Here is a 23,008-nt window from a genome sequence, read left to right as displayed (position 1 = left end):
TGGGATGCCATTTAAGTTCATGTGTGTGTAAAGGTAGGTGTCCCAATACTTTTGGTAATATAGTGTATATGTAAAAAGTATGGCTTCCCTATAAACATATATATTGTCAAACTAGTATATGAACATGGCTTTTAAAACTTTAAGTCCCGGTTCACACTGGTGCTATTAGGGAAACCCTGCGAATTGGTGCCACGTCCGGCATTTCACCAGAATCGCACAGTGCTAACATGCTGAGATCTGTGAATCGCTGGTGGTGTCAATGTAAAGTTAATGTAACCCCCCGATTGGTTCGCAGATCGCAGTGTGAACTGTGAAATGGTGCTGGAATCGAATCGTATAGGTGTGAACACCCATCCGATTCGATTCCATTGCGAACCAAAATAAGGTTCCTGCCCCATTTTGGTGCGATGCGATTTGAGCCATACATTTTGTTTGGCTGAAATTGCATAGCACAGCTATCGCATGCGATCTGCACAGCAATGCGGATGCAAATCACATGCGATGTCTGGTATCGCACTGTGAACTGGCACTTGTTTGTAAGCTGCAGACTTTGCCCTTACTTTGTGAAATGTAATATATTTGTTTACGCAACTTACAGCCCTGAAAGATGTTGGTAAAGGTCGGTGCAGTTCTTTTTCCATCCTTATGTCCTCTGCTTATACTGCTGTGTTTCAGTAACTAGTTTCCTGAAATTCATTGAGACAATAGAGTAATGAATATAACATGATGCAAATCTTCCATTGTCCGCCATTGTTTCCTTATGTGATCAGTAGCTCAATTAATGAAAACTATGAAGTTCTGCGATATTCACTGGGAAGCTTCATGCGTCACAGCAGCTGTCCTGTGTGTGTAGAAGAACTGCTGACATTAGATACATAGGGTTGGCCATGTGAACTATGCCTTGGAATTGGTCACAACAGTGCCAAAAGAGAACAGTAAAGCTACCTTTTCTATACTGAGCTCATACACATGGGTGGCCGGGGTTACTTGTATCGCCTACGGTGACTAATCTTACTTATGAATTCATCATTGTCTGTCCATCAAAGTCTTTTTTGACAATTTACCAAGATTGGTCCTGCATCTCCTAGTTCCCAATCTTTCTATTGGTCAAAAAAGCTTTCCATCACATTAAAGGACCAATAGGAAGGCTCAGGAGGTGGTCGGGGATGGGACTAAGATCACGTTTTAACCATTTGACCTGCGGAAGATTTACACCCCTTCATGACAAAGCCATTTTTGCGATACAGCACTGCGTTACTTTAACTGACAATTGCGCAGTCATGCAATGCTGTACCCAAAAAAAAGTATGTAATTTTTTCCCCACAAAGATAGTTTTCTTTTGGTGGTATTTGATCACAACTGCATGCTTTATTTTTTGCGCTATAAACAAAAAAATAAATTACACTTTTGAGAAAAAACAAAACAATATTTTTTATTTTCTGCTATTAAACATATCCAATAAAAATGTTTTAAATAATCTAATTTCTTCATAAAATTAGGCCAGTATTATGTATTGTGCTACATATTTTTGTTGAAAAAAATCACAATAAGCGTATATTGATTGGTTTGCGCAAAGGTTATAGCGTTTACAAACTGTGGTATATATACTGGAATTTAAATCTTTTTCTTTTTTTTATACTAGTAATGGCGGCAATCAGCGACTTATAGTTGGACTGAGATATTGCGGAAGCGATTCTGACATTAACTGACACTTTTGACACTTTGTGGAAACCAGCAACACTAATACAGTGATCAATACTATAAAAATATGCACTGTCACTGTACTAATGACACTGGCTGGGAAGGGATTAAACATCTGGGGCGATTAAATGGTTAGTTGTGTGCCTAGCCAGTGTTTTATGTGTATTCTGTTTGCTGTTTTTACTAGGAGAAGAGATGGATTTTCTTTCAAATCCATCACTTTCCCCCTGTCAGAATGAAGTTGTGACTTGTTTACATAAGCAAGTTCCGTCCTGTGTCTCTTCCACATCATTGGCGGGGGCCCAGGCGGACGTCCACTGGCCAGCACCTGCTGATTGGCTGCTGCTGTGACAAATCACAGCAGAAGTCCGGCACATCCGTGCCCCCTGCTCCACAGTGCAGAATCACATAAATATATGTGATTCTGCACAGCGCGGCCACCCTGTAGCAGTAAATGTGCTATGGGGCGGTCAGCAAGTGGTTAAAGTAATGTTAAAGCCAAATTGTTTTTTTTTTTTTTTTTATTAGTTTGGGATAGTTTTTATTAGTTTGGGATAGATTGGAGAGGGTTTAGAACACCTGTCAGTTGTTATTGCTGTCTGTGCCCTGTTAGGGAGATTCACCCTCTCTACTTGTCTTGTTCATGGTTATCACTGAGAGTGAACGTTAGAAAAAAAAATCCCAAATTTTGGGCTGTCACCAGAACAGGAATAGAGGAGAAATCCTCCAATGGGGACTGGTGACACTCATGTATTCCCTCACTTTGAGGGATTTCCTCTCACTTCCTGTTATGACAGGAAGTGAAGGGAAATCTCCCCAATGGAGCACAAACAGAGGTTATAACTAGGCATGGACCGATTATCGGCAACACCGATATATATTGGAGGCTGATATGCACTTTCCCCGATATATATCGGAAAATGCCTTTGGATTTACCGATATTGCCGATATTTAGGAAAAGTGCTTGTACCGGGGTGATGCTTGCAGCTAGAGGCATCACCACGATACCGGTGTCCATAGCCATCGACTGACTTGTAATGGCAACCAATGCGGCTGAGAAGCCGCTCGCTGTCATTACAAGGAGCAGGAGGGGATATCTCCCCCCCCCAAGCCACCTTCCGTGGCTCGCCCAGGTCTCCCGTCCTACCGCCGCCGCTGCCGAAGAGAAGACCCGGTGTACTGCGTCTCCATGCAAAAAACCCGTAAATTATGTCATGACATCACTTCCGGGTACTCGCGCCGAATTAAAAAAACTGACAGCAAAACTTGGCGCTTTGAATGCTTTTCGGTGCCAAGGAGGGGTTTGGGGTCTTTTAGAACCCCAGATTGCTCCACAAGGAGTACCTTTATATAAAAAAATAAAAATAATAATTTTTTTTTTACATGTCCGAAAATATCGGCAGATATTGGCCGATAGCGATATCCGATGACCAAAATATCGGTATCGGCATTAAGAAAACGATATCGGTCGATCACTAGTTATAACCCTTTCTCACTTTATGGGGAAGAAAATGTTTTGCTTTTAGTTTTCCTTTATTCTCATAATAAATGAATGATCACTGAATGTATAACTTGATAAGTTTTGAAAATGCTTGTTTTTTGTTACATTTACAGTGTATTAGAACCAATATATATTTACCCAACTTTCTGTTTGTTTTATGCAACTTGTTTTGCAGTTTTCCTAAACAATAAAGAGGCAGCCAGTGTGTTAAAGAGTAGGGTGAGGAGAGCCAACTCTTTTTTTGAGGAGTTCAGGGCACCCTCTTTGGAGCGGGAATGCATTGAAGAAACCTGCTCATATGAAGAAGCTAGGGAAATCTTCAAGGATGAGAGACGTCTGGTGAGCACATACATTTCTCTAAAAAGATTACACCATAATATTAGGTCATAGATTTGTGACATTATACAAATACCATTACCAAAAAAATTGGAGGCTGTATTTATTGGTATTGGTGAGAGGAATAGTACCCCATCATTGGGTTCAGTGGCTGGAATAATGTCCTCAAATTCGTGTCAATAGGAGGAAGATTGCTCCATCATTGTGCCCTATTCTATTGGGCAGAATAGTGCCCTATCGTTGGTGTCAGTGGGAGGAATAGTGCCCTGTTATTGGTGTCAGTAGGAGGAATAGAGCCACATCAATGGTATCAGTGGAAGGAATAGTGCCCCATCATTGGTTTTAGTGCCTTATTATTGGTGTCAGTGAAAGAAAGAGTTCCCCATCACTGGTACTAGTGGGAAGAATAGTGCCCCATTGTTGGTGTCAGTGGAAGGAAGTGTTTCCCATCCTGGGTACTAGCGTCAGGAATAGTGCCCCATCATTGGTGTCAGTGGCCGGAGTAATGTCCTCAAATTGGTGTCAATAGGAGGAAGAGTGCCCCATCATTGTGGGCAGAATAGTGCCCTATTGTCGGTGTCAGTGGGAGGAATAGTGCCCTGTTATTGGTGTCAGTAGGAGGAATAGCGCCAAATCGATGGTATCAGTGGAAGGAATAGTGCCCCATCATTGGTGTTAGTTCCTTATCATTGGTGTCAGTGAAAGAGTTCCCCATCACTGGTACTAGTGGGAAGAATAGTGCCCCATTGTTGGTGTCAGTGGAAGGAAGAGTTCCCCATCATTGGTACTAGTGGGAGGAATATTGCCCCATCATTGGTGTCAGTGGAAGGAAGAGTTCCCCATCATTGGTACTAGTGGGAGGAATATTGCCCCATCGTTTGTGTCAGTGGGAGGAATAGTGCCCTGTTGTTGATATCAGTGTAAGGAATGGTGCCTCGTCATTGGTATCAGTGGGAGGAATAGTGCCCCATCATTGTTATCAGTGTAAGGAATAGTGCCTCGTCATTGGTATCAGTGGGAGGAATAGTGCCTTGTATTAGTGGGAGTGACGGAAAAGCCAGATAAAGGCAAGCAAAAGGCTGCATCCAGCCCATGGACTGCAGTTTATTGATCAGTGACCTAGAGCAAGGAACCCTATCTGCAACTGCTGGCAGAAAAGCAGGCTTTTCTGCTCAGGCTTTGGCTGCTTCAGAAACAAAGGGCCTGTAAGACACTGAGAATCTTTTGATGCCACTAGAATATACAGTATATAGTGGTTTGAAATTTGGGGGTTCAATTGGATTATAATGATTGTATACGTTCAGACCCTTAATTTATTGTTCAATTTTGTTACTCTTTTTTTCTTCTGCTAGAAAGAATTTTGGAGAACATACTCAGGTATGCTACAACAAAGCATTCTAATAGGAAGGTGGGGGGGGGGGGGGTAATTATAGACAAATATCATATATTGTTTGTTTACAGATGTCGATGACTGCCTCTCCAACCCCTGCTTGAATGAAGGTGTCTGCAGTGACCAGTTGCAGTCATATGTCTGCACCTGTCCAGAAGGTTATGAGGGTAGAAACTGTGAAACAAGTAAGCTTTTCTCTACACATGCTGGGTATCTAATACTAAATGCTTAAACTGAATTTCCACTTCTGCAGCCATTTAGATAACATAACAGTTTCCCCCTGCTATGTCTTTTAAAGGAGAGGCAAGGGAGTTAATATTTACCATAACTAACCCTGTCTGTAATATGCTGGCAGATGTCATTATTGATTGTAAACTATATTGGAACATGGTCTGTCCTAACAAAGGGTTTAATATCTCAGGTGGGGTTTGCATTGCATGGGGATTAGGGAAACTGAGTCTGTTCCCTCTAATTTCACTTTGAAATTGTTCAGAGAAGTTTACAGTCTGCCCAAGACCTGCTCCAAAGAAGCACCTAGAAAAGTAAGAATTGTTTTAATTGTTATTTTGTATTATTAAAGTATGCAGTTTAAATAGGAAAACACATAACAAACATACTGTATAGTGGTGTTTCCAAAATGTAACTGCAAAAATGGAAATATACCTTAAGAATTTGTGGGATACTGTTGTGCAGAATGAGATCAAAAAATGAATAAGCTTTTAAAATTTAGTGTCACTTTAAGTTCCAAACAAAGATTTGGGACATCTGGTAGCATGTACTTTTAGGGGTCGCAACATATTTTGTAGCAAAGTGGAAATTGATGCCAAAGTATTAGCCAGGTTAGGCAAGTGCTGACTTGATAGATTCATTTTTGGTTTTAATAATAATTGGTATCTTCTCCTAGCAGTCCCTGGCTTAGGATATTTAAGCATTAAACAAAGTATGATAACGTGTTTATTCCCTCAGATGTGGATGAGTCAATAACGTGTGAAATTGATAATGGACAATGTGATCAGTTCTGCCATAGCTCTGTGGAGGAACACCGGCAGTGTATGTGTCTGGAAGGCTATACTTTGAGCGAAGATGGAATATCATGTGTTCCAACAGGTGGGTGGTATAACACTGCCATTTTTAAAGAACTTCTAAGGAAAATTCAAGTGCTCACCTACTTATAGAGGGAACCAGGATAAAAAATATGCCAGATAGATTGTGACATGCCCTGAGACACAATCAGACAAAAATAATATTGATATATTTCTTTCTCTAAACTGCTAATCTCCCCACCCCTCATGTACTGGTGATAAACAAAGGCAAACATGTTTGTATTCCAGCCTGGGTGACAACCATAGCTGCCTCTATAGATAAATTTGAGGAGTGAGCGTAGATACTCAGGGACAGAAAGTGTGTTATTTGCTGGTAACAAGGTGAAAAAGTCCTAAAAAATATATGTTTTGACTTTATATACGCTTTAATGAGGATATCCAGAAGATATACAAAGCTTTGAAAATGCCAGTCAGTACTGATCAGTTAAGAATTTTAAAATTTGGGGATCTCTTGATACCAAGCCAGGGTCAGGTATACGAAGAAAGATTGCAGCCACAACTGCCAGAAGAGATGTTTAGGATACAAAGAAGAACCCACAAATAACCTCAGGAGAAATGAACGCTGCTCTGGAAAAAGACGATGTGGTTGTTTTTAAGGAGCACAGTTTGATGATAATTCGAGTTACAAAAATGAGCTGCATGGTCAAGTTGCCAGAAAGAAGCCTTTAGTTAACCAATGCCACAAAAAGTCCGGTTACAATATGTGGCAACCTGACCATGCAGCTCATTTTTGTTCAAGTATCATCAACTTTTCCACTTTTTAATAAGTGATTGAACAGTACAGACTGGCATATTCAAGGATTTGGATATCTTTTTATATCTATTTCCTTCTTTGAAAAGTTCCATTACTGTGTTACGCAGGTCTTTTGACAGTTCTTTTCTGCTCCCCATGGCTCATTATCTAGCCTGCTCAGTGCATCCACTTGAGAGCTAACAAACTCATTGACTATTTATACACAGACATAAATTGCAATGTAAAAAGCCACAGATGTGGGAGATCACCCTTTAATTGCAATTTTACCTTGTGTCTCTGTACTAAGGCCAAACATTCCACGGTATGAATGTTTTGTCATGTTTTTGGGGTTGTGTTCAATATGTGGAAAGAGAGATCACACAAATACTTACAAGTATAACATTTATTAAAGATAATGACAGATACAGATAAAGAAAATATGACAAGAGTACTTAACTAAAGATGCTGTTTTGCCACACAATTCCCCATAAAGGCATGGCAAGGTAATCAGACCAGACGCTTGTATGTTGCATGATACAGCTCTGGATGAGACTAACGTATTCCAGCTTGGACAGTGGAATTTAGACTTGTATAAGGAATCGACAACCCCCAAGCCAACTCCCTTTGCAATATGACCCCTAAATGAGTTGGTCAGTTTACAACCACACTCTCCTTTCACATAACCTAACTAAAAGTAACTTGAATTTGTCCTGGATAATCCTTAGCCAAGGCTTGGAGGCATTTTTAAATGTTTGTGAGACCACCAGGCAACTTAACTAATATGTAATATGCTATTTTCATATCACTCCCCCCCCCCCCCCCGGCTAAAAAATATCATACAGTAATGCCTCTACCTATACATAAAGGCAACATATCAGCATTGGAAAGAAAAGCACCTGATAATTGTAAACAAAAAGAATAATTAATGTAGTCTCCCACCCCCCGGTTTACCTTAAATGGAAAATGGGGGATCTAAAGTGTATCTAATCTAAAGTATTGATACCTATTTTCCCTGTCTGATTTACCTACTCAGAAAATCTAATTTGGCTATGTTAGGGCTAATAAATATCAAAAAATAAAAAAAAACTATATATTAGACTAACAGAACAACACCAAACTTTTCCTTTTCCAAAGCACAGGAGCAGGTATGAACATCAAACTTTCCTTTCCAAGAGTTCAAAAGCATAGAAGCTTGTCAAAATCTTCCATATCTGTTGATGGACAGTAGAGTCTTAGACATCAGGTAATCAGACCGCAACTGCAGCACAACCATTGCAATGCTGTAGAACTGAAAGAACTGTAGAATACAAAGTCCATATCCTCCAGACCAGCCTTTTTCAACCAGGGTGCCCAGGCACCCTCAGGTGACTTGAGGTTTCTTTAGGTGTGCCTTGGCAAAATGCCTAAAAATTGCCCCAAAATTATATACAAGCTGGCTTGTGGATAAAGCTACCTTTTAGTTACACAAAGCCACATATTTCATTGGGCACCATTACAAACTTCCTGAGGGCACCTTAGCTAAGTGATGGAGAAAAATTGAGGGAGAAGAGAAACATTGGAATACTAGTCAGTACCAGCTTGAAAAAGTGTATTTGCTATGGAAGAATAAATCACTTCTAACGTTGGGTTTCCTACTTGTGTGGATGTTGCTGTGTTATGCAAAACTAATAGAATCATTTTTACATTTTAGAATAAGGTGCCTCAAGGCTGTCCATAATTTTTAAAGGGTGCCTCGAGACTGTCCATAATTTTTAAAGGGTGCCTTGACTGAAAAAAGGTATAGAAACACTGCTCCAGACTATTGCAGCTCACAAGTCATATACATACAGGTACATAACCACCACAGTAGATGGAAATTTTACTTATTTATACAGACAATTAAAGCACTTGACCATCAGAGCAGATAAAACAGTTCAAGTACTTGACCATGATAGCAGAATGAACAGTTAGGGTAATTGACCATCAGAGCAGGTGGCACCAAAAGTTCAGCTGCTGATCAGAGGCAAAGTTTTTATAGACAGTTGCTGCTTTTAAAAGCGTTTGTCTCCTTTCTCCAATATGCTTGTGGTTGACGTCAAGGCAGGTGTGTCACCAAGACTGTCAGTCCAACATCCCAAACTAACAACAATGCTCATATAGCCCTTCATAGATTTCTGAAAAGTTAAATCCACGATCCCTAGTGACCTGGCCTAACACTAAAGGAAAAACTCAGCTTTTTCATTTTGTTACAGGAACACCACCCATCTCCCACCTGAACTCTAGATTACTTTGTATCTAAACTAAACAATGCCCAACCATAGGCCCAACTTCAAACTACTTAAAGCGAAGTTCTGGCCTATTTTGCAACTTTAGTGATTCCTGGAGTGCTCGCTATGCTGATCAACAATTGGGCATTTTCAATTTTTTTCGGGGGTCCCTTACCTTATTTTCAGTGCATTTTTGATTGTACTTCCTCCTTCTCCCCCCTCTGTGGCCACGGCCACCGACATCACTTCCCCCTTTGCATTGCATCCTGGGAGCTGTTTGTCATCACTCCCAGGAGGCTGGAATCAAGAAGAACCCCCAGAACACTCCCTGGAATCAGGAAGGACGACACAGCAGATTTCACTGCAGCTTCAGATGCCCACGTCCAAGATGGCCACGCTCAGACAGCGTTTTTAAAAGTAAGATTTTGACTAAAATCCAATACTATACACCTTATAAGTATGAGAATAGCGGTTCTGTAAAGGACGATGGATTAGTATTATAGGGGTATTTTTAGTTAAAAAAGGTATTTGAGGCCGGAACTCCTCTTTAATGTGTGAAATTCCTCTGTGTACTCTGGCCTCCTCCCACATTCTGGCAGGATAACTGGCTTTTGTCTACACCGACCCCAGTATGTGCGTACATATTACTCATGCATAATGTGTCACCTTACTCTTCATGCCAGTCCCAAACCCAAGCAATCGGGGAGGATTGAGGTAAACCAAACCTGGGACCCTATCTTATTTCATAATCATTTACCAAGAAAACTCAGTCAAGTGTATTGAACGGGGTGGCCAAAGGATCGCTGAGTGCAAGATATAATAATGTATATATTTCAATATTTTGAGCACCCTATTTTGAAGAACTTTCTTAACAATTTGCAACCATTGCAGTAACCATGATTATCTTTGATTGAAACCAACAATTATGAGTGGACATAAAATTACCTTTTCCATAATGAATGATATGATTAGCTTGAATTCAAACTGTCGTTGTAAACACAGCTGACCGTTCTTCTCTCTGAAATGATCACAGAGCTCCTGTGATCCTTCTATATAGGAACACAGGTCTCTGTGGTCATTTCACAAGCCACGCCCCCATACAGTTAGAAACACGCCCCTAGGTACACATTTAACCCCTTGATCACTTACTGTGTTAGCCCCTTTCATGCCAGTGTCATTATTACAGTAACAGTGCATATTTTTAGCACTGATTACTGTAGTAATGTGACTGGTCCCCCCAAAAGTGTCAAAAATGTCAGTCAGGGGTCCGATCTGTCCGCCACAATGTCGCAGTCCCGCAAAAAATCGCAGATTGTAGCCATTACTAGTAAAAAAAAAGAAAAAAACAATAAAAATGACATAAATCTTTCCCGTAGTTAGTAGACACAATAACTTTTGCACAAACAAATCAAAATTCGCTTATTGCGATTTTTTTTTTTTTTTACCAAAAATATGTAGCAGAAAGCAAATTGTCCTAAAATGTTAAAAATGTTTGATTTTTTTTTTTGGGAATGTTGTATAGCAGAATGTGAAAAAAATATATATATTTTTTTCAGACTTGTCGCTATTTTTTTGTTTATAGCGCAAAAAATAAAGGTCGCAGAGGTGATCAAATACCACCAAAAGAAAGCTCTATTTGTGGGAAAAAAAGGTACAGCATTGCATGACAGCGCAATTGTCCGCTAAAGTAACGCAGTGCCGAATCGCAAAATATGGCCTTGTCACTAAGGAGGCAAATCCTCCTGGTCCAGAAGTGGTTAAAGTAGATACCAGTTAGATGTAAAACCCAAGTTAAACCTTTAACTTTTAGTATCACCCCTTCTCTCTCTGTACTGTGCACATCCTGTGGATTCTGTTTTTTAAACTTACAGTATGCACACTCCAACAGTGGTCCTGCCTTACAGTTCCACTACAATGATTATGGCAGAATATACCAAAGTACATGCTACCATAATCCAGCCTGAACACACACACACAGGAAACCGGAAGAGCACAGAAAGATATACAACCACATTTAGTGTAAATGTTTGGAATATCTTACGCGCTCCAAATCATTAAAATTATGTAAACCATTCCAAATGTAATACTACGTAATTACTTTTAATCAAACACTAGTGTTCTCTTCTTTCAGATTCAACTTAATCAGAGAAAAAAACTTGAATACCCATCACGCAGCATCAAAATTATTAGCTGCTCTATTTACAATCTGTTCTAACAAAAACTTTCATTACATTCACATAAACATAAACAAAATATCAACAATAAGACGATGCAAGTAAACCATGGAGGCTGTAATCTTCGCCTTTAGTTCTTGGACATCAAACCATATCAGGCAGGTAGATTGATGCTGTTTTAATACTATCTAAGAACTGAATTAAATTAAAGGTCTTAGTGGATTATCATTACATTTCCCTCCCAGAAATAAAGGAATGGTTAGCAACAAACGCACATACAAACACTTTCACAAAATACAAAAACCTATGGAGTGCACTTTTTTCTACCCATATTAAATGAGCTCATGGTAATTATTAAGTTAATCACCATGTGAATTTCCATTAAAGGACGTCCATCAAAAGTTGTCAGTAATTCACAATGGCTAAATCTACATTTACAGTAAATTATATATAGTGTGTTCATCACATTGTTCTCAAAAATTATACATCACCAAATTCATATTGATTTTTCTATTTCAACCTGTTGTTTAATCCCATACAGTTCTTGGAAACTTCTAGGAAGAGATCTGGTTCCTTCTGTATGAACCAAAAAATGTATAAAACAATCGTTAGTGTTATATTCTAAAGTATCACACTTCAATATATTCACCAGTAAGGACAATACAAAGTAGATATACATTTTTATCTCCAGTGACCATTCATTATTATCCTATCTTATGCTGTTACTCTTTGCTTGGTCATACATTTAACATGTTATACAGAACTTGTCTAGTCTAGTCAGCTATCTTGATCAACTATAAACATAAAAATGAAGTCAGCGCCTTAAAATAAAGAACTTAATCAGCAGCTTGCAAACGATGTGAATATACAAACATAAAAAAACATGTGAAAAATTAGGTTGCAGCGCTAAAACATAAAGTAGTAAAGTAAAACATAAAGTAGTGCATATGATAAAAAATGATGAACTCAGTCCATAATACTGCAAAAAAAGTCCATATGAATAATCAGTGCCAATGTGAAAAAGGTCAATCCTCCACCAGTGGTCCTTCACCCAAAAACAGAAATGCGCACTCACCAGACCATTGAAGGACCACATTGGCACTGATTATTCATATGGACTTTTTTTGCAGTTTATCTTGATCAACTGACTGTCACAAAAAGGGTACAACCAGGTTTTTATCAGTGGGTGAAGCCTTCTCTCTTTCTACGCCCAGTAGGCTGGAATGGAGAGCTAAACATTTAAAAAATTATAATAATCATGGCTGCTTTTAGAAATTGAAAGGGTGTCAATCTCAATCAGCTACATAGCAAAAACCAACCATTTCAACTGGGATTTTTTTTCCACAAACTTATTTAAACATTCCCTTTACCTTACAATGTTTTTCACTTCACCTACATGTGAACATAACATTTAACAGTATATTACTAATTTCTTAGATGTTCAGAACTGTCTGGCTTTACACAGGTACAATCTTTTAAGGGGGGTTAAGGGGGGATGTCTGTAATATCTCTTCACCTCTCTCTTCTCTTCTGCCTTACATAGACACACTAATAGGCATGTGAAGGGGAGAGTCAAGTCCCTCACCCAAGCAGGCTGCTCATCTCCCAAATGCTAACAAATACTTTTATCTTTCTCATATACATTACCACTTTACAAAACCTTTACCTTAATTTGATTACTTAACTCTTCTAATGTTAAACACATACACCCTCAAACATAAATAACAAGACTTTTTTTTACAAATCGATTCTTAGCATTACCTTTCTGTTTTAATTCAGGTAACATTGTCACATTTAACACAGACAATACAACATATCTTCATACAAGCAACATTTCCTCCTCATTAGTTAGCTAACGCAACACAAAGAGCTCAACGTATGCATACAGTATATATCAGGGGTCTTCAAACTATGGCCCTCCAGTTGTTCAGGTACTACAATTCCCATCATGCCTAGTCATGCCTGTGAATCTCAGATTTTTACAATGCCTCATGGGATGTGTAGTTCTGCAACAGCTGGAGGGCCGTAGTTTGAGGATCCCTGGTATATATCTTATGTTACTGCAGTAATCACTATTCTGAACATCAGCTCATCATTTTTAAATTTAAAAAAGGTAATTTCTCTGAAACTTGCCTACAGTCCAGAGTTCAATGCATTTACTATCATAAATTGAGGCTTCCTGAAGATACAACCTTTCCAATTGTATATCAGTCTCTTGCCAAATTCTCTCAATTAAACCAGCTAAGTTTTAAACCTTCTCTCAATTAAACCAGCATAGCTGATACATTTGCTATGCTTTTTGAATGTGCTATGGTTTACTATACAAAAACACAGTATTAATCCCAGCACGAACAGTCTAGCACAATTCTGCATCATTATTTGTATCTCTAGTTTACACAAATCAAACACCCCACTTCTGGTATCAAGTGTTTTGTCATGTTTTGGGGTTGTGTTTGATGCATACAAAGAGAGATCACACTAAAACTTACAAGTATAACATTTTTAAAGATAATGACAGATACAGATAAAGATAAAGAAAATAGGACAAGAATACTTACTAAAGATGCTGTTTCACCTTGGAATCCCCCCTAAAAGGCATGGCCAGGTAATCAGACCTTGCATGATGCAGCTTGCATGTTGCATGATGCAGCTCTGGATGAGACTTATTCCAGTTTGGGCATTGGTATTTAGACTTGTGTATAAGGAATTGACAACCCCCAAGCCGACTCCCTTTGCAACATGACTTAACTAAAAGTAGCTAGACTTTGTCCTGTATAATCCTTAGCCAAGGCTTGGAGGCATTCCTAAATATTTTTGAGACCACTAGACAACTTTAACTAATATGTAATATGATATTTCCATATCAATGTACCAGGGCCAAACATTCCAGGGTGTGTAAACTTTTGATTAGGGCCATTTAAGTGTTTTATGTTTTCATTATGATTAAAAAATTAGCCAAACAGCTATGTGACTATAAATGGATTCATATTATCATTTTCCTTAAATAAAATACAGCTTTTTTTGTCATTATTAGTCATATTTTTTATATCAATGCCAAAATGTCACATTTTCTGCTAGGGTATGCAAAAGCACAACTATATAAAACACATTTGTTCAGTATAATGATGTTTTGTTTTAAAATCCGAAAATGGTTTATTAAGAAAAGATTTCCAGAGAAACAAGAAAAAAGTCATAGTTTCCATAGCAACGATGACATATCACAATACTCATTACTAACAATATCCATGTGTCAAATTGTTAAGTAACTGGATAGGTATAGCAGCTCAAGTGGAATAAAAAAAACACATCAAGAAAGAAATTCCACCACAAATTTACAAAAGAAACAAAATGAGTATTGGTGGGCATACCTTTCAAATTAGAGTAGTAACCTGTCCACCACAAAATTGAGAGGGCTTAGTCCTGGAGTATCCAACCATTGAGACCAGACCCTCTACCATTAAGATCAACCCTCATGAATTTGCCTTAACCTCCCCTATGTTGGTATACATATCTTTCCAGCCTGATAGTTTCACCTATTTGGTTTATCCAGTCTGCATGAGTGGGAGGTTCTGCAGACTTTCAACACAAAACAATGCTAATCTACAGAGTGGAGAGGGATTGGAACCACTATCAGGTTTTAGTGCTGTCTGTGCCCCCATTAGGGAGATTCATTTTTGTCCTGTTCACTGTTATTACCAAAATTGGAATTGAAAGAAAATCCCAAATTTTACGTTGTCCCCAGAACAGCAAAAGAGGGAAAATATTACAACGACCAAACTAGTTCTGGTGACCCCTGTGGCAACAAGGGATTCCATAATTTTAAAAAGGTGGGATTCTTCAATGGGACACAGATTGCAAAAATAACTACTGTAACAGGGGTTATAACCCTACCTTACTGTATCCAAGATGAAAAAAAAACATAGTCTGCCTCTAGTTTGATTTCAAATGTGGGTACCAGTATCCTAGTATCAATTCTATTTGATCAGTCCAGCGCCCAAGCATGCACTAATTTGATCCATAGTAATCATACTCTAAACACCTATGTGTGCATGGACACATAGGGGTAGATTTGCTAAAATATTCTGGTGCACACAGAATCTAGTGCAGCTGTGCATAGTAACCAATTAGCTTCTAATTTCAGGTTATCTAGTTTAGCTTTTGTAATAAAACCTATTACAATATACAGGAATGCACTAGATTTTGTGTGCACTAGTTCTAGTAAATCTCCCCTATAGGCTAACGTAAGGGGGCATTTAGAGGCAGAAAAATAAACCGCAGGCACCCGTAACAGCAGTGTTAAAAATTCCAGTGTGCATGAGGCTTTTCCCAAACCAATTCCTATGAGCCCAGATGGTCATGGGCAGGAACCTGAGCCCAGCACCTGCTAAGGCCCAGACTGCAGTTTCTTTTCTCACTAGCTATCTCACAGGGGCAGCAGCTCCAGGAAAACTTGAGCTCTCCTCGGAGAGGAAAGAACACTGTTGAAAGGCCTCTCAAACATTTATCAACTCCTCAGCTACCTTCTAGATTCTTCTGTTCAGGAACTGGCTGGAACATGATAAATATTTATACTGTACATTTGACTCTCCCTGCCCTATATTCTGGAGACTTCTCTCAGAAGCAGATGAGAGAAATTAAACACCCAGCTTAGAAAACCCTGACCAGACAAAAGCAATAGATTACTGATCCACTGATTGCACTGAGGCCAAAAACTAAATTTAGTCTGGCAGCCTAACTAGAGAAGGATGCTAAACTATAACTAACCTTGATATTTTACAGTAAACTATCCATGTGGACAAATACCTGTGTTGAAGAAAAAGAAAACACTTCCTCGGATTGTTGGTGGTGAAGAGTGTCCTAAAGGAGAGTGTCCCTGGCAGGTGAGTCTACATATCCTAGTAAAAACTGCAGATGGAACCACCACCTGATGGTTCCTGCTTAATTCCAGCAACAATGTTACTTCCCAGAGCCAGCAGCATGAGTCTAGTGGAACCTATTCTCTCATGTCTCAAATGCGAGGGGGCCGTTCTTTCCTCTGATGACCAATATATACAGAATTCTTACCACCAATGTAAAGAGCCATCCTTCTTGTGACCATCATTGTAAGGAGCACTGATCCTCATCGTAAAGGGCATACTTTCTGCTGACCTTCAATGTAAAAGGAGCACTAACCTATCCATTGATGCAAAGAAAATTCTTCACAGTGACAGCAATGCAAAGGGCGGTCTCCTATTGACCATCAATGAAAGGGAGAATTCTTCTTACTGACCAGTAATGTAAAGGGTCACTACAATGACCATTAAAGTAGAAGTCCACCCTAACACTAAAATCCCTGCATCTAAAAGTGTATGTATCTGTAGATCTCCACAATCTAACACTAACCTATCTAGTCCTGTAAAGAAAAAAATCAATATCCATACCTTATTTGAAGCCGACCTGGCCCGATCCCACGCTGAACTGCCAGCAGTGGCTTCGCTGTGGAGGCAGGTGCAGAGGACACATTCGGCAATGAAAGCCTCATAGTAACGTCACTCCCCATTCATTTCACAGCCGTCGTCAGCTGTGTACTCGGCAGAGCTTCTGCTGCTGGAGACCAGATAGAACCGGCTTCAAAAAAGGTCTTTATACTGATTTCCTCTTTACAGGACTAAGTAGGTTAGTGTTAGTTTATGGAGGTCTAAAGATGCAGGGATTTTAGTTTTAGGGTGGACTTACACTTTAATGTAAGGAGGCACTTCTCCCACTGTCTACGAAAGTCTACTGTCTGCTCCCTCTGACCACCAATCTAAAAGGGACCCTCTCCATTTACACTGAGCATCCATGTAACTAGGGCATTTATGCTAATCATCATTGTAATGGAGGCATTTACACTGGTCACCCATGGAACAGGGCCATTGAAACAGAGCACCAACATAACAGGGGTATTCACACTGACCATCAAAGTATTGCAGGCATTTACACTAAGCACCAATGTAAGGGGAGTGTTTACACTGACCACCAATGTAATGCTGTTATTAACACTGAGCACCGATCTAATTGGGCCATTTATCCTAATTATCAGTGTAATGGGAGTAGTTACACTGAAAACTAATGCAACACCATTTATAATGATCACAAGTATAGAGGGGGTATTTACATTGACCAACAATGACCCTGATAAAATGTTCCAAATACCCCATCTATATTGTTGTTCAGTGTAAATGCCTCCATTACAATTGTGTTCATAGTAGAAGAGTCATAGTACACTGATCATTGTAGTGCCTGTTATCAATGGTGCTGGTGTCAGTGGGTGAAAAGCCCACTATCCTTGGTGTTAGCGGGAAAAGAACCCTATATTTGTGCACATTGGTTACTTACCTGAAGTGCCTGAATTTCCACTGGATCTACACTGTTGGCTCTTCTTACTGATGTTGGCATGGGAAATATGCCGATACCATCAGGTAAAAATCAATCCACGCTTTTGATCAGTTAGGGTACTTTCATCCTTGTACCTTGGCTGTTATCTAGCCTGTAAGGTCCCAATACCCGTTACAAACAAGAGCACCCTGCCTATAATGGGCCACAGGAACACAGAACAGAGCACCTACAGTAAACCTACAAATACACCAGAAGGAAGTACAATCTTCATTTACATGCCTGGGGTGCTTTCAGGTTTCTTCAGGTGTGCCTTGGTAAAATGCCTAAAAATTCACGAAAAATTGTATAAACACCAGCGGATTTATCCAGCCTACCTTTTAGTTACACTAGTGATGTCATCGGGCTATAAGGAGGATGTTGGGTGCCTCTACAGCATCCTTGTTTGGCCCTTCCTTGCCCCTCTCCATAAGCACTGGCGTCATATTAACTGAGTGAGGAGAGAAATTTCCTTTGGAGGAATAAATCACCTATAACAGGTGTCCTACGTGTGGACGTTGATGCATTTTGTAAAACTGTTAGTTGTTTTACATTTTAGAATGGGGTGCCTCAAGATGGTAGAATTTAAAGGGTACCTTGACCGAAAAAAGGTTGAGAAACTCTGCTATAGATTAGTATGAACTGGACCCAAGATCCGCGTGCTGCAAACATGTCCCCCGCACTGCTCATCAACTGTGCTAATAGGATGTTTCCAAGTTGTTGCTTTTGTTTTGACATGTTTATCAAGCATTCTTACGTAGCAGAGTATAACCATTTTATATGTTTGCAGGCTAGACTGGTCTTAGAAAAACGATCTGATTATCTTTGTGGAGGGACTTTAATTGCACCAAACTGGGTTATCACTGCTGCACACTGTGTAAAGCCAGTTTTTGTAAACAGACTATCTGCTGTACTTGGTAAGTATGAATGAGACAATCATGAGACAATTTGTCAATCCTTAATGTTTTTGAAGTTCCAGCGGTTTCATTCTTACATTTCTGAATTGTAAAATCCAAAACGCATTTGTATATATCAGGTATTCTGACACGGGCTGATTGTTTCAGGACAGCCACTTTCTAAGTAGTAAAAATATGATGAGGATGACAGCCCTGGAAGGTTACCATCAAAAAGCAGCAACTTCTATGTTTTGATCATTAAATATTATTTTTACCTTCTTTGGCATCTGGTTATGTAAAGAGACATGAGGCATAAGTGCCTTAAAGTAGGATTGCATCCCTGCCTTCTCTGAGAGTCCATACAGGCAGCTACAGAAACACAGAGTGCATGTAGTGTGTTGCTACATGTTTGAAACTAAGAGCTATCTTTATACCTTGTTTCACATTGTGTCTCTGTGTAAAGGGACCCTCTTGATAGAGAACAAGGTCTTTGTTTGCCCATGTCAGAGATACCGCCATCCCCACAAAGGAGCTACTTGGTAGATTGCATGGAGTCCTTTCTAATAGTTGCCCCGCAGCCAGTTACACAGTCACAGCCACTCTTTGGCTCAAAGAACAGTCCAGGGGTTTTCTTTTTGGTGTTTTTATTTTTGAGTAACTTGGTGGAGTTAGAGAATTGAGTGGGATGCTCCAAAACTATTTATAAGTAAGAGTACACTAATCTTTAGAACTATGAGCCTGTTGGAAACTTGAGGAGATTATTCTTCCTTTTGGTGAAAAGTCTAAGAAAAGGAATTGAATAGGCTAAGCTCTTCAGGACACTGTGGACACTATGTTCCCTTTAAACACGCACAGCTGACACTAAGACACAAGGGATGGCCTCAGCCCACATTCTCTAGGATCTCTCTGCAGTCTGTACTCACAAATGTCCTTGGAAAAATTGGTTGCCTCCTTCCAATATCCTTGCAACACTCTCTCCCTATGATACCAGACTAGATCCTCAGACGACAGTCCCTCAATCAGCTTTCTGCAGCTTCCAGGAAAGCAGGTCTTCAGGTTGCCCACCTGTGGCTTTGACGTACTGCAGGCACATGGCAGGATGGCTTAAGGCGGCAAGCAACCCCCCTTAGGCTGTGATCTCCTTCTAAGGTGAAAGACCTGATTGCTCTGTGTCTCCGAGTATTTATACAGGTTTCCTTCTACCGTCTGGACGACCCTCCTCAGGGATTGGCTAGTACTATACTAATTTTTAGTTGCTAATTAGACTCTCCCTGCCCACTATTTTCCAGAGCCTTCAGGGGGAAGCAGTCAATCCCACAACTACTGAAACATAGAACAGACTAAAACAGTCACACTGGTTATAGTGAGGCAAATTAAATTTGCCTGACAATGAACAGCAACTCCATGGGTACTATGAGCCATGACAAAGTTTACCCAATCCTAGCACCTATTCTAGGAGGGTGCTACATGCAGGAGAATCGCAGGAGAGGTTTAGATAGCACAGGTCTCATAAATGAACAAATGAATAAATAAATGAAGCAAAAGCCAGTGAGATGCATGCAATTAAGGCCCTCAGGTACAGTTTCCTTTTTATCAAGGAGAACAGTGAGCAGTGCAGTGATGACATGACCAAATCTTCTGAGACTAGCAGTCAGAGGCAGCAGTGCTTTAGATGATCTCACTCTGTAGATATAATGTTGTGAGGCATAGTAGTGCATAGGCACTAGTGATGTCGCGAACCTAAAATTCGCCGTTCGCGAACATCGGCAAATGTTCGCGAACCGGCGAACCGGGCGAACCGCCATAGACTTTAATAGGCAGGCGAATTTTAAAACCCACAGGGACTCTTTCTGGCCACAATAGTAATGGAAAAGTTGTTTCAAGGGGACAAACACCTGGACTGTGGCATGCCGGAGAGGGATCACACAAAAAAAAGTTCTTAAAAATTGTAATTTTTTGATAGAGAGCCAATTATTGGAAAAATTAAAAAAAAAATAAAAATAAAAAATGTCTTTGGATTTAGCATCTGGGGGGTCTAAAAGGTGTACCTGTGAAGTTTCAGCTCTGTAGCATGTCCAGAACCAGAAAAAAAATAGAATTAGGGTTAGGGTTAGGGTTAGGGTTAGGGCTAGGGTTATGTTTAAGGTTTGGGTTATTTTTATGGCTAGGCTTAGAGGGTTAGGGTTATGGTTAGAGGGTTAGGGTTAGGTTTAGTGTTAGGGGCTAGGGTTAGGGTTACGGTGAGATACTTAGGGTTAGAGTTAGTAGCCCTACCCCTACCCCTCTAACTCTAACCCTAAGCACTAAAAATAACCCTAACCTTAGCTCTGACCCTAACCCTAGCCCTAACCTTAGCCCTGACCCTAACCCTAGCCCTAACCCTAACCCTAGCCCTAACCCTAATTCTATTTTTTTTCTGGTTCTGGACATGCTACAGAGCTGAAACTTCACAGGTACACTTTTTAGACCCCCCCAGACAATAAATCCAAAGAAATTTTTTTTTTTTTAATTTTTTTTTTTTTTTTCAATAATTGGCTCTCTATCAAAAATGACAATTTTTAAGAACTTTTTTTGTGTGAAGTTTCAGCTCTGTAGCATGTCCAGAACCAGAAACAAAAGATAATTTTTCAGTAGAGCAGGGACACCTGGACTGTGGCATGCCGGAGGGGGATCCATGGCAAAACGCCCATGGAAAATTACGTAGTTGACGCAGAGTCGGGTTTTGATCAATAAAGGGCATAAATCACCTAACATTCCTAAATTGTTTGGAATAACGTGCTTTAAAACATCCAGTGTGTGAATACGATCAGGTATGATGTTTTATCGGTCAAGTAGTGTAAGGGTTACGCCCGCTTCACAGTGACAGACCAAACTCTGACAGACCAAACTCCCTGTTTAACAACAGTCAGTCAGTCAGTCCATTTGCACAACCGCAAACTCCACATTTGCACAAGGTTGGATACCAAGCTAGCCATGTCCCGTTCCTTGTCCTCACTGACATCATTGAAGGTCTCTTCCTCCACCCAGCCACGTACAACACCAAGGGTCCCCGAAAGGTGACAACAAGCCCCCTGGGACGCCTGCTGTGGCTGGTATTCCACCTCCTCAAAGCCACCTTCCTCCTCTGACTTCTCTTCTTCAGACTCCTCTCTCTGCGTTGCCACAGGTCCAGCAATTGACAACGACAAGGCTGCTTCTGGTGGTGATGGGGACCACAACTCTTCCTCTTCATGCTCATCTACAGCCTGATCCAGTACTCTTCGCAGGGCACGCTCCAGAAAAAACGCATATGGGATGAGGTCGATGATGTTGCCTTGGGTTCGACTGACCACCAGGGTTGTCACCTCCGCAAAAGGATGCATGAGCCTACAGCCATTGTTCATGAGCATTCAGTAACGCGGCCAAAAAATACCCAGCTCCGCAGAAAGAATGAAAGAAAATGAATGTTTTTTCTATGAAAAATTATCCTGCGGATCGCTTTTGGTCTGTACACAATGAAGCAACGACCTTATCATCTGGGGTGTGCCAACACAATCCTAGAGGTGATCGCTTCATTGTGATACGCAAGCCCCTTCACCACGACAAGGTAACGATCACGAAGGGGAATTGACACATGTATGTGCCTTTTTTTTTGTTTTTTGTTTTTTTGCAGCCACAGTGTAGCACCAGAGGCCAGAAAAATTAGGCATGTACACATGCATGAAAAAGCAAGTATTGTTGCAGCCGCTGCTGTAGCAGCGGCCTGAAAAATTGAGGTTTTAAGGCAGAAAGTGCACTAAAACATTGCGGCTTGAACCGTAGTTGGTGGCGGAGACGTCACGTAAGTCATCCGGCATGCAGAGAATGATTAAAGACAGCAGCGTGTGGACCATTTTTAGGCCAAGGCATCTCAGTCATCACCAGGCCTTTTTTAGTCAAATGCATCCCCCACTGTCAGTCCCTTCGGGATCCATGCCTCATTCATCTTAATAAACGTGAGGTAATCAAGACTTTTTTGACCTAGGCGACTTCTCTTCTCAGTGACAATACCTCCTGCTGCGCTGAAGGTCCTTTCTGACAGCACACTTGAAGCGGGGCAGGCCAGAAGTTCAATGGCAAATTGGGATAGCTCAGGCCACAGGTCAAGCCTGCACACCCAGTAGTCAAGGGGTTCATCGCTCCTCAGAGTGTCGATATCTGCAGTTAAGGCAAGGTAGTCTGCTACCTGTCGGTCGAGTCGTTCTCTGAGGGTGGACCCCGAAGGGCTGTGGCGATGCATAGGACTAAAAAAGCTCCGCATGTCCTCCATCAACAAGACGTCTGTAAAGCGTCCTGTCCTTTCCGGCGTGGTTGTGGTGGTAGGAGGAGGATTACTTTCACCTCTTCCCCTGTTGGATTCCCGTTGTGCTGTGACATCACCCTTATATGCTGTGTAAAGCATACTTTTTAACTTATTTTGTAGCTGCTGCATCCTTTGCGACTGCCGGTAATTGGGTAACATATCACAGACTTTCTGCTTATACCGGGGGTCTAGTAGCGTGGCCACCCAGTACAGG

General features: G+C 40.5%; 1 protein-coding gene across 1 annotated transcript in view; it reads left to right on the top strand.

Moving 5' to 3' along the window:
• Nucleotides 1–23,008, top strand: part of F7 (coagulation factor VII) — a 36,501-nt gene that overhangs the window by 1,651 nt on the left and 11,842 nt on the right. The window contains exons 2-7 of the mRNA XM_082244612.1: nucleotides 3,378–3,541; nucleotides 4,891–4,915; nucleotides 5,000–5,113; nucleotides 5,895–6,035; nucleotides 15,964–16,064; nucleotides 18,368–18,494. Of these exons, the coding sequence (XP_082100738.1) occupies nucleotides 3,378–3,541; nucleotides 4,891–4,915; nucleotides 5,000–5,113; nucleotides 5,895–6,035; nucleotides 15,964–16,064; nucleotides 18,368–18,494 (672 nt within the window). The remainder of the gene's footprint in view (nucleotides 1–3,377; nucleotides 3,542–4,890; nucleotides 4,916–4,999; nucleotides 5,114–5,894; nucleotides 6,036–15,963; nucleotides 16,065–18,367; nucleotides 18,495–23,008) is intronic.

The sequence above is a fragment of the Pelophylax lessonae genome (assembly GCF_965119305.1).
Source record: "Pelophylax lessonae genome assembly, chromosome: 2".
NCBI classification, from domain to species: Eukaryota; Metazoa; Chordata; class Amphibia; order Anura; family Ranidae; genus Pelophylax; species Pelophylax lessonae.
The sequence above is the reverse complement of the archived record's forward strand: the minus strand, read 5'-3'. Positions and strand labels throughout refer to the sequence as shown.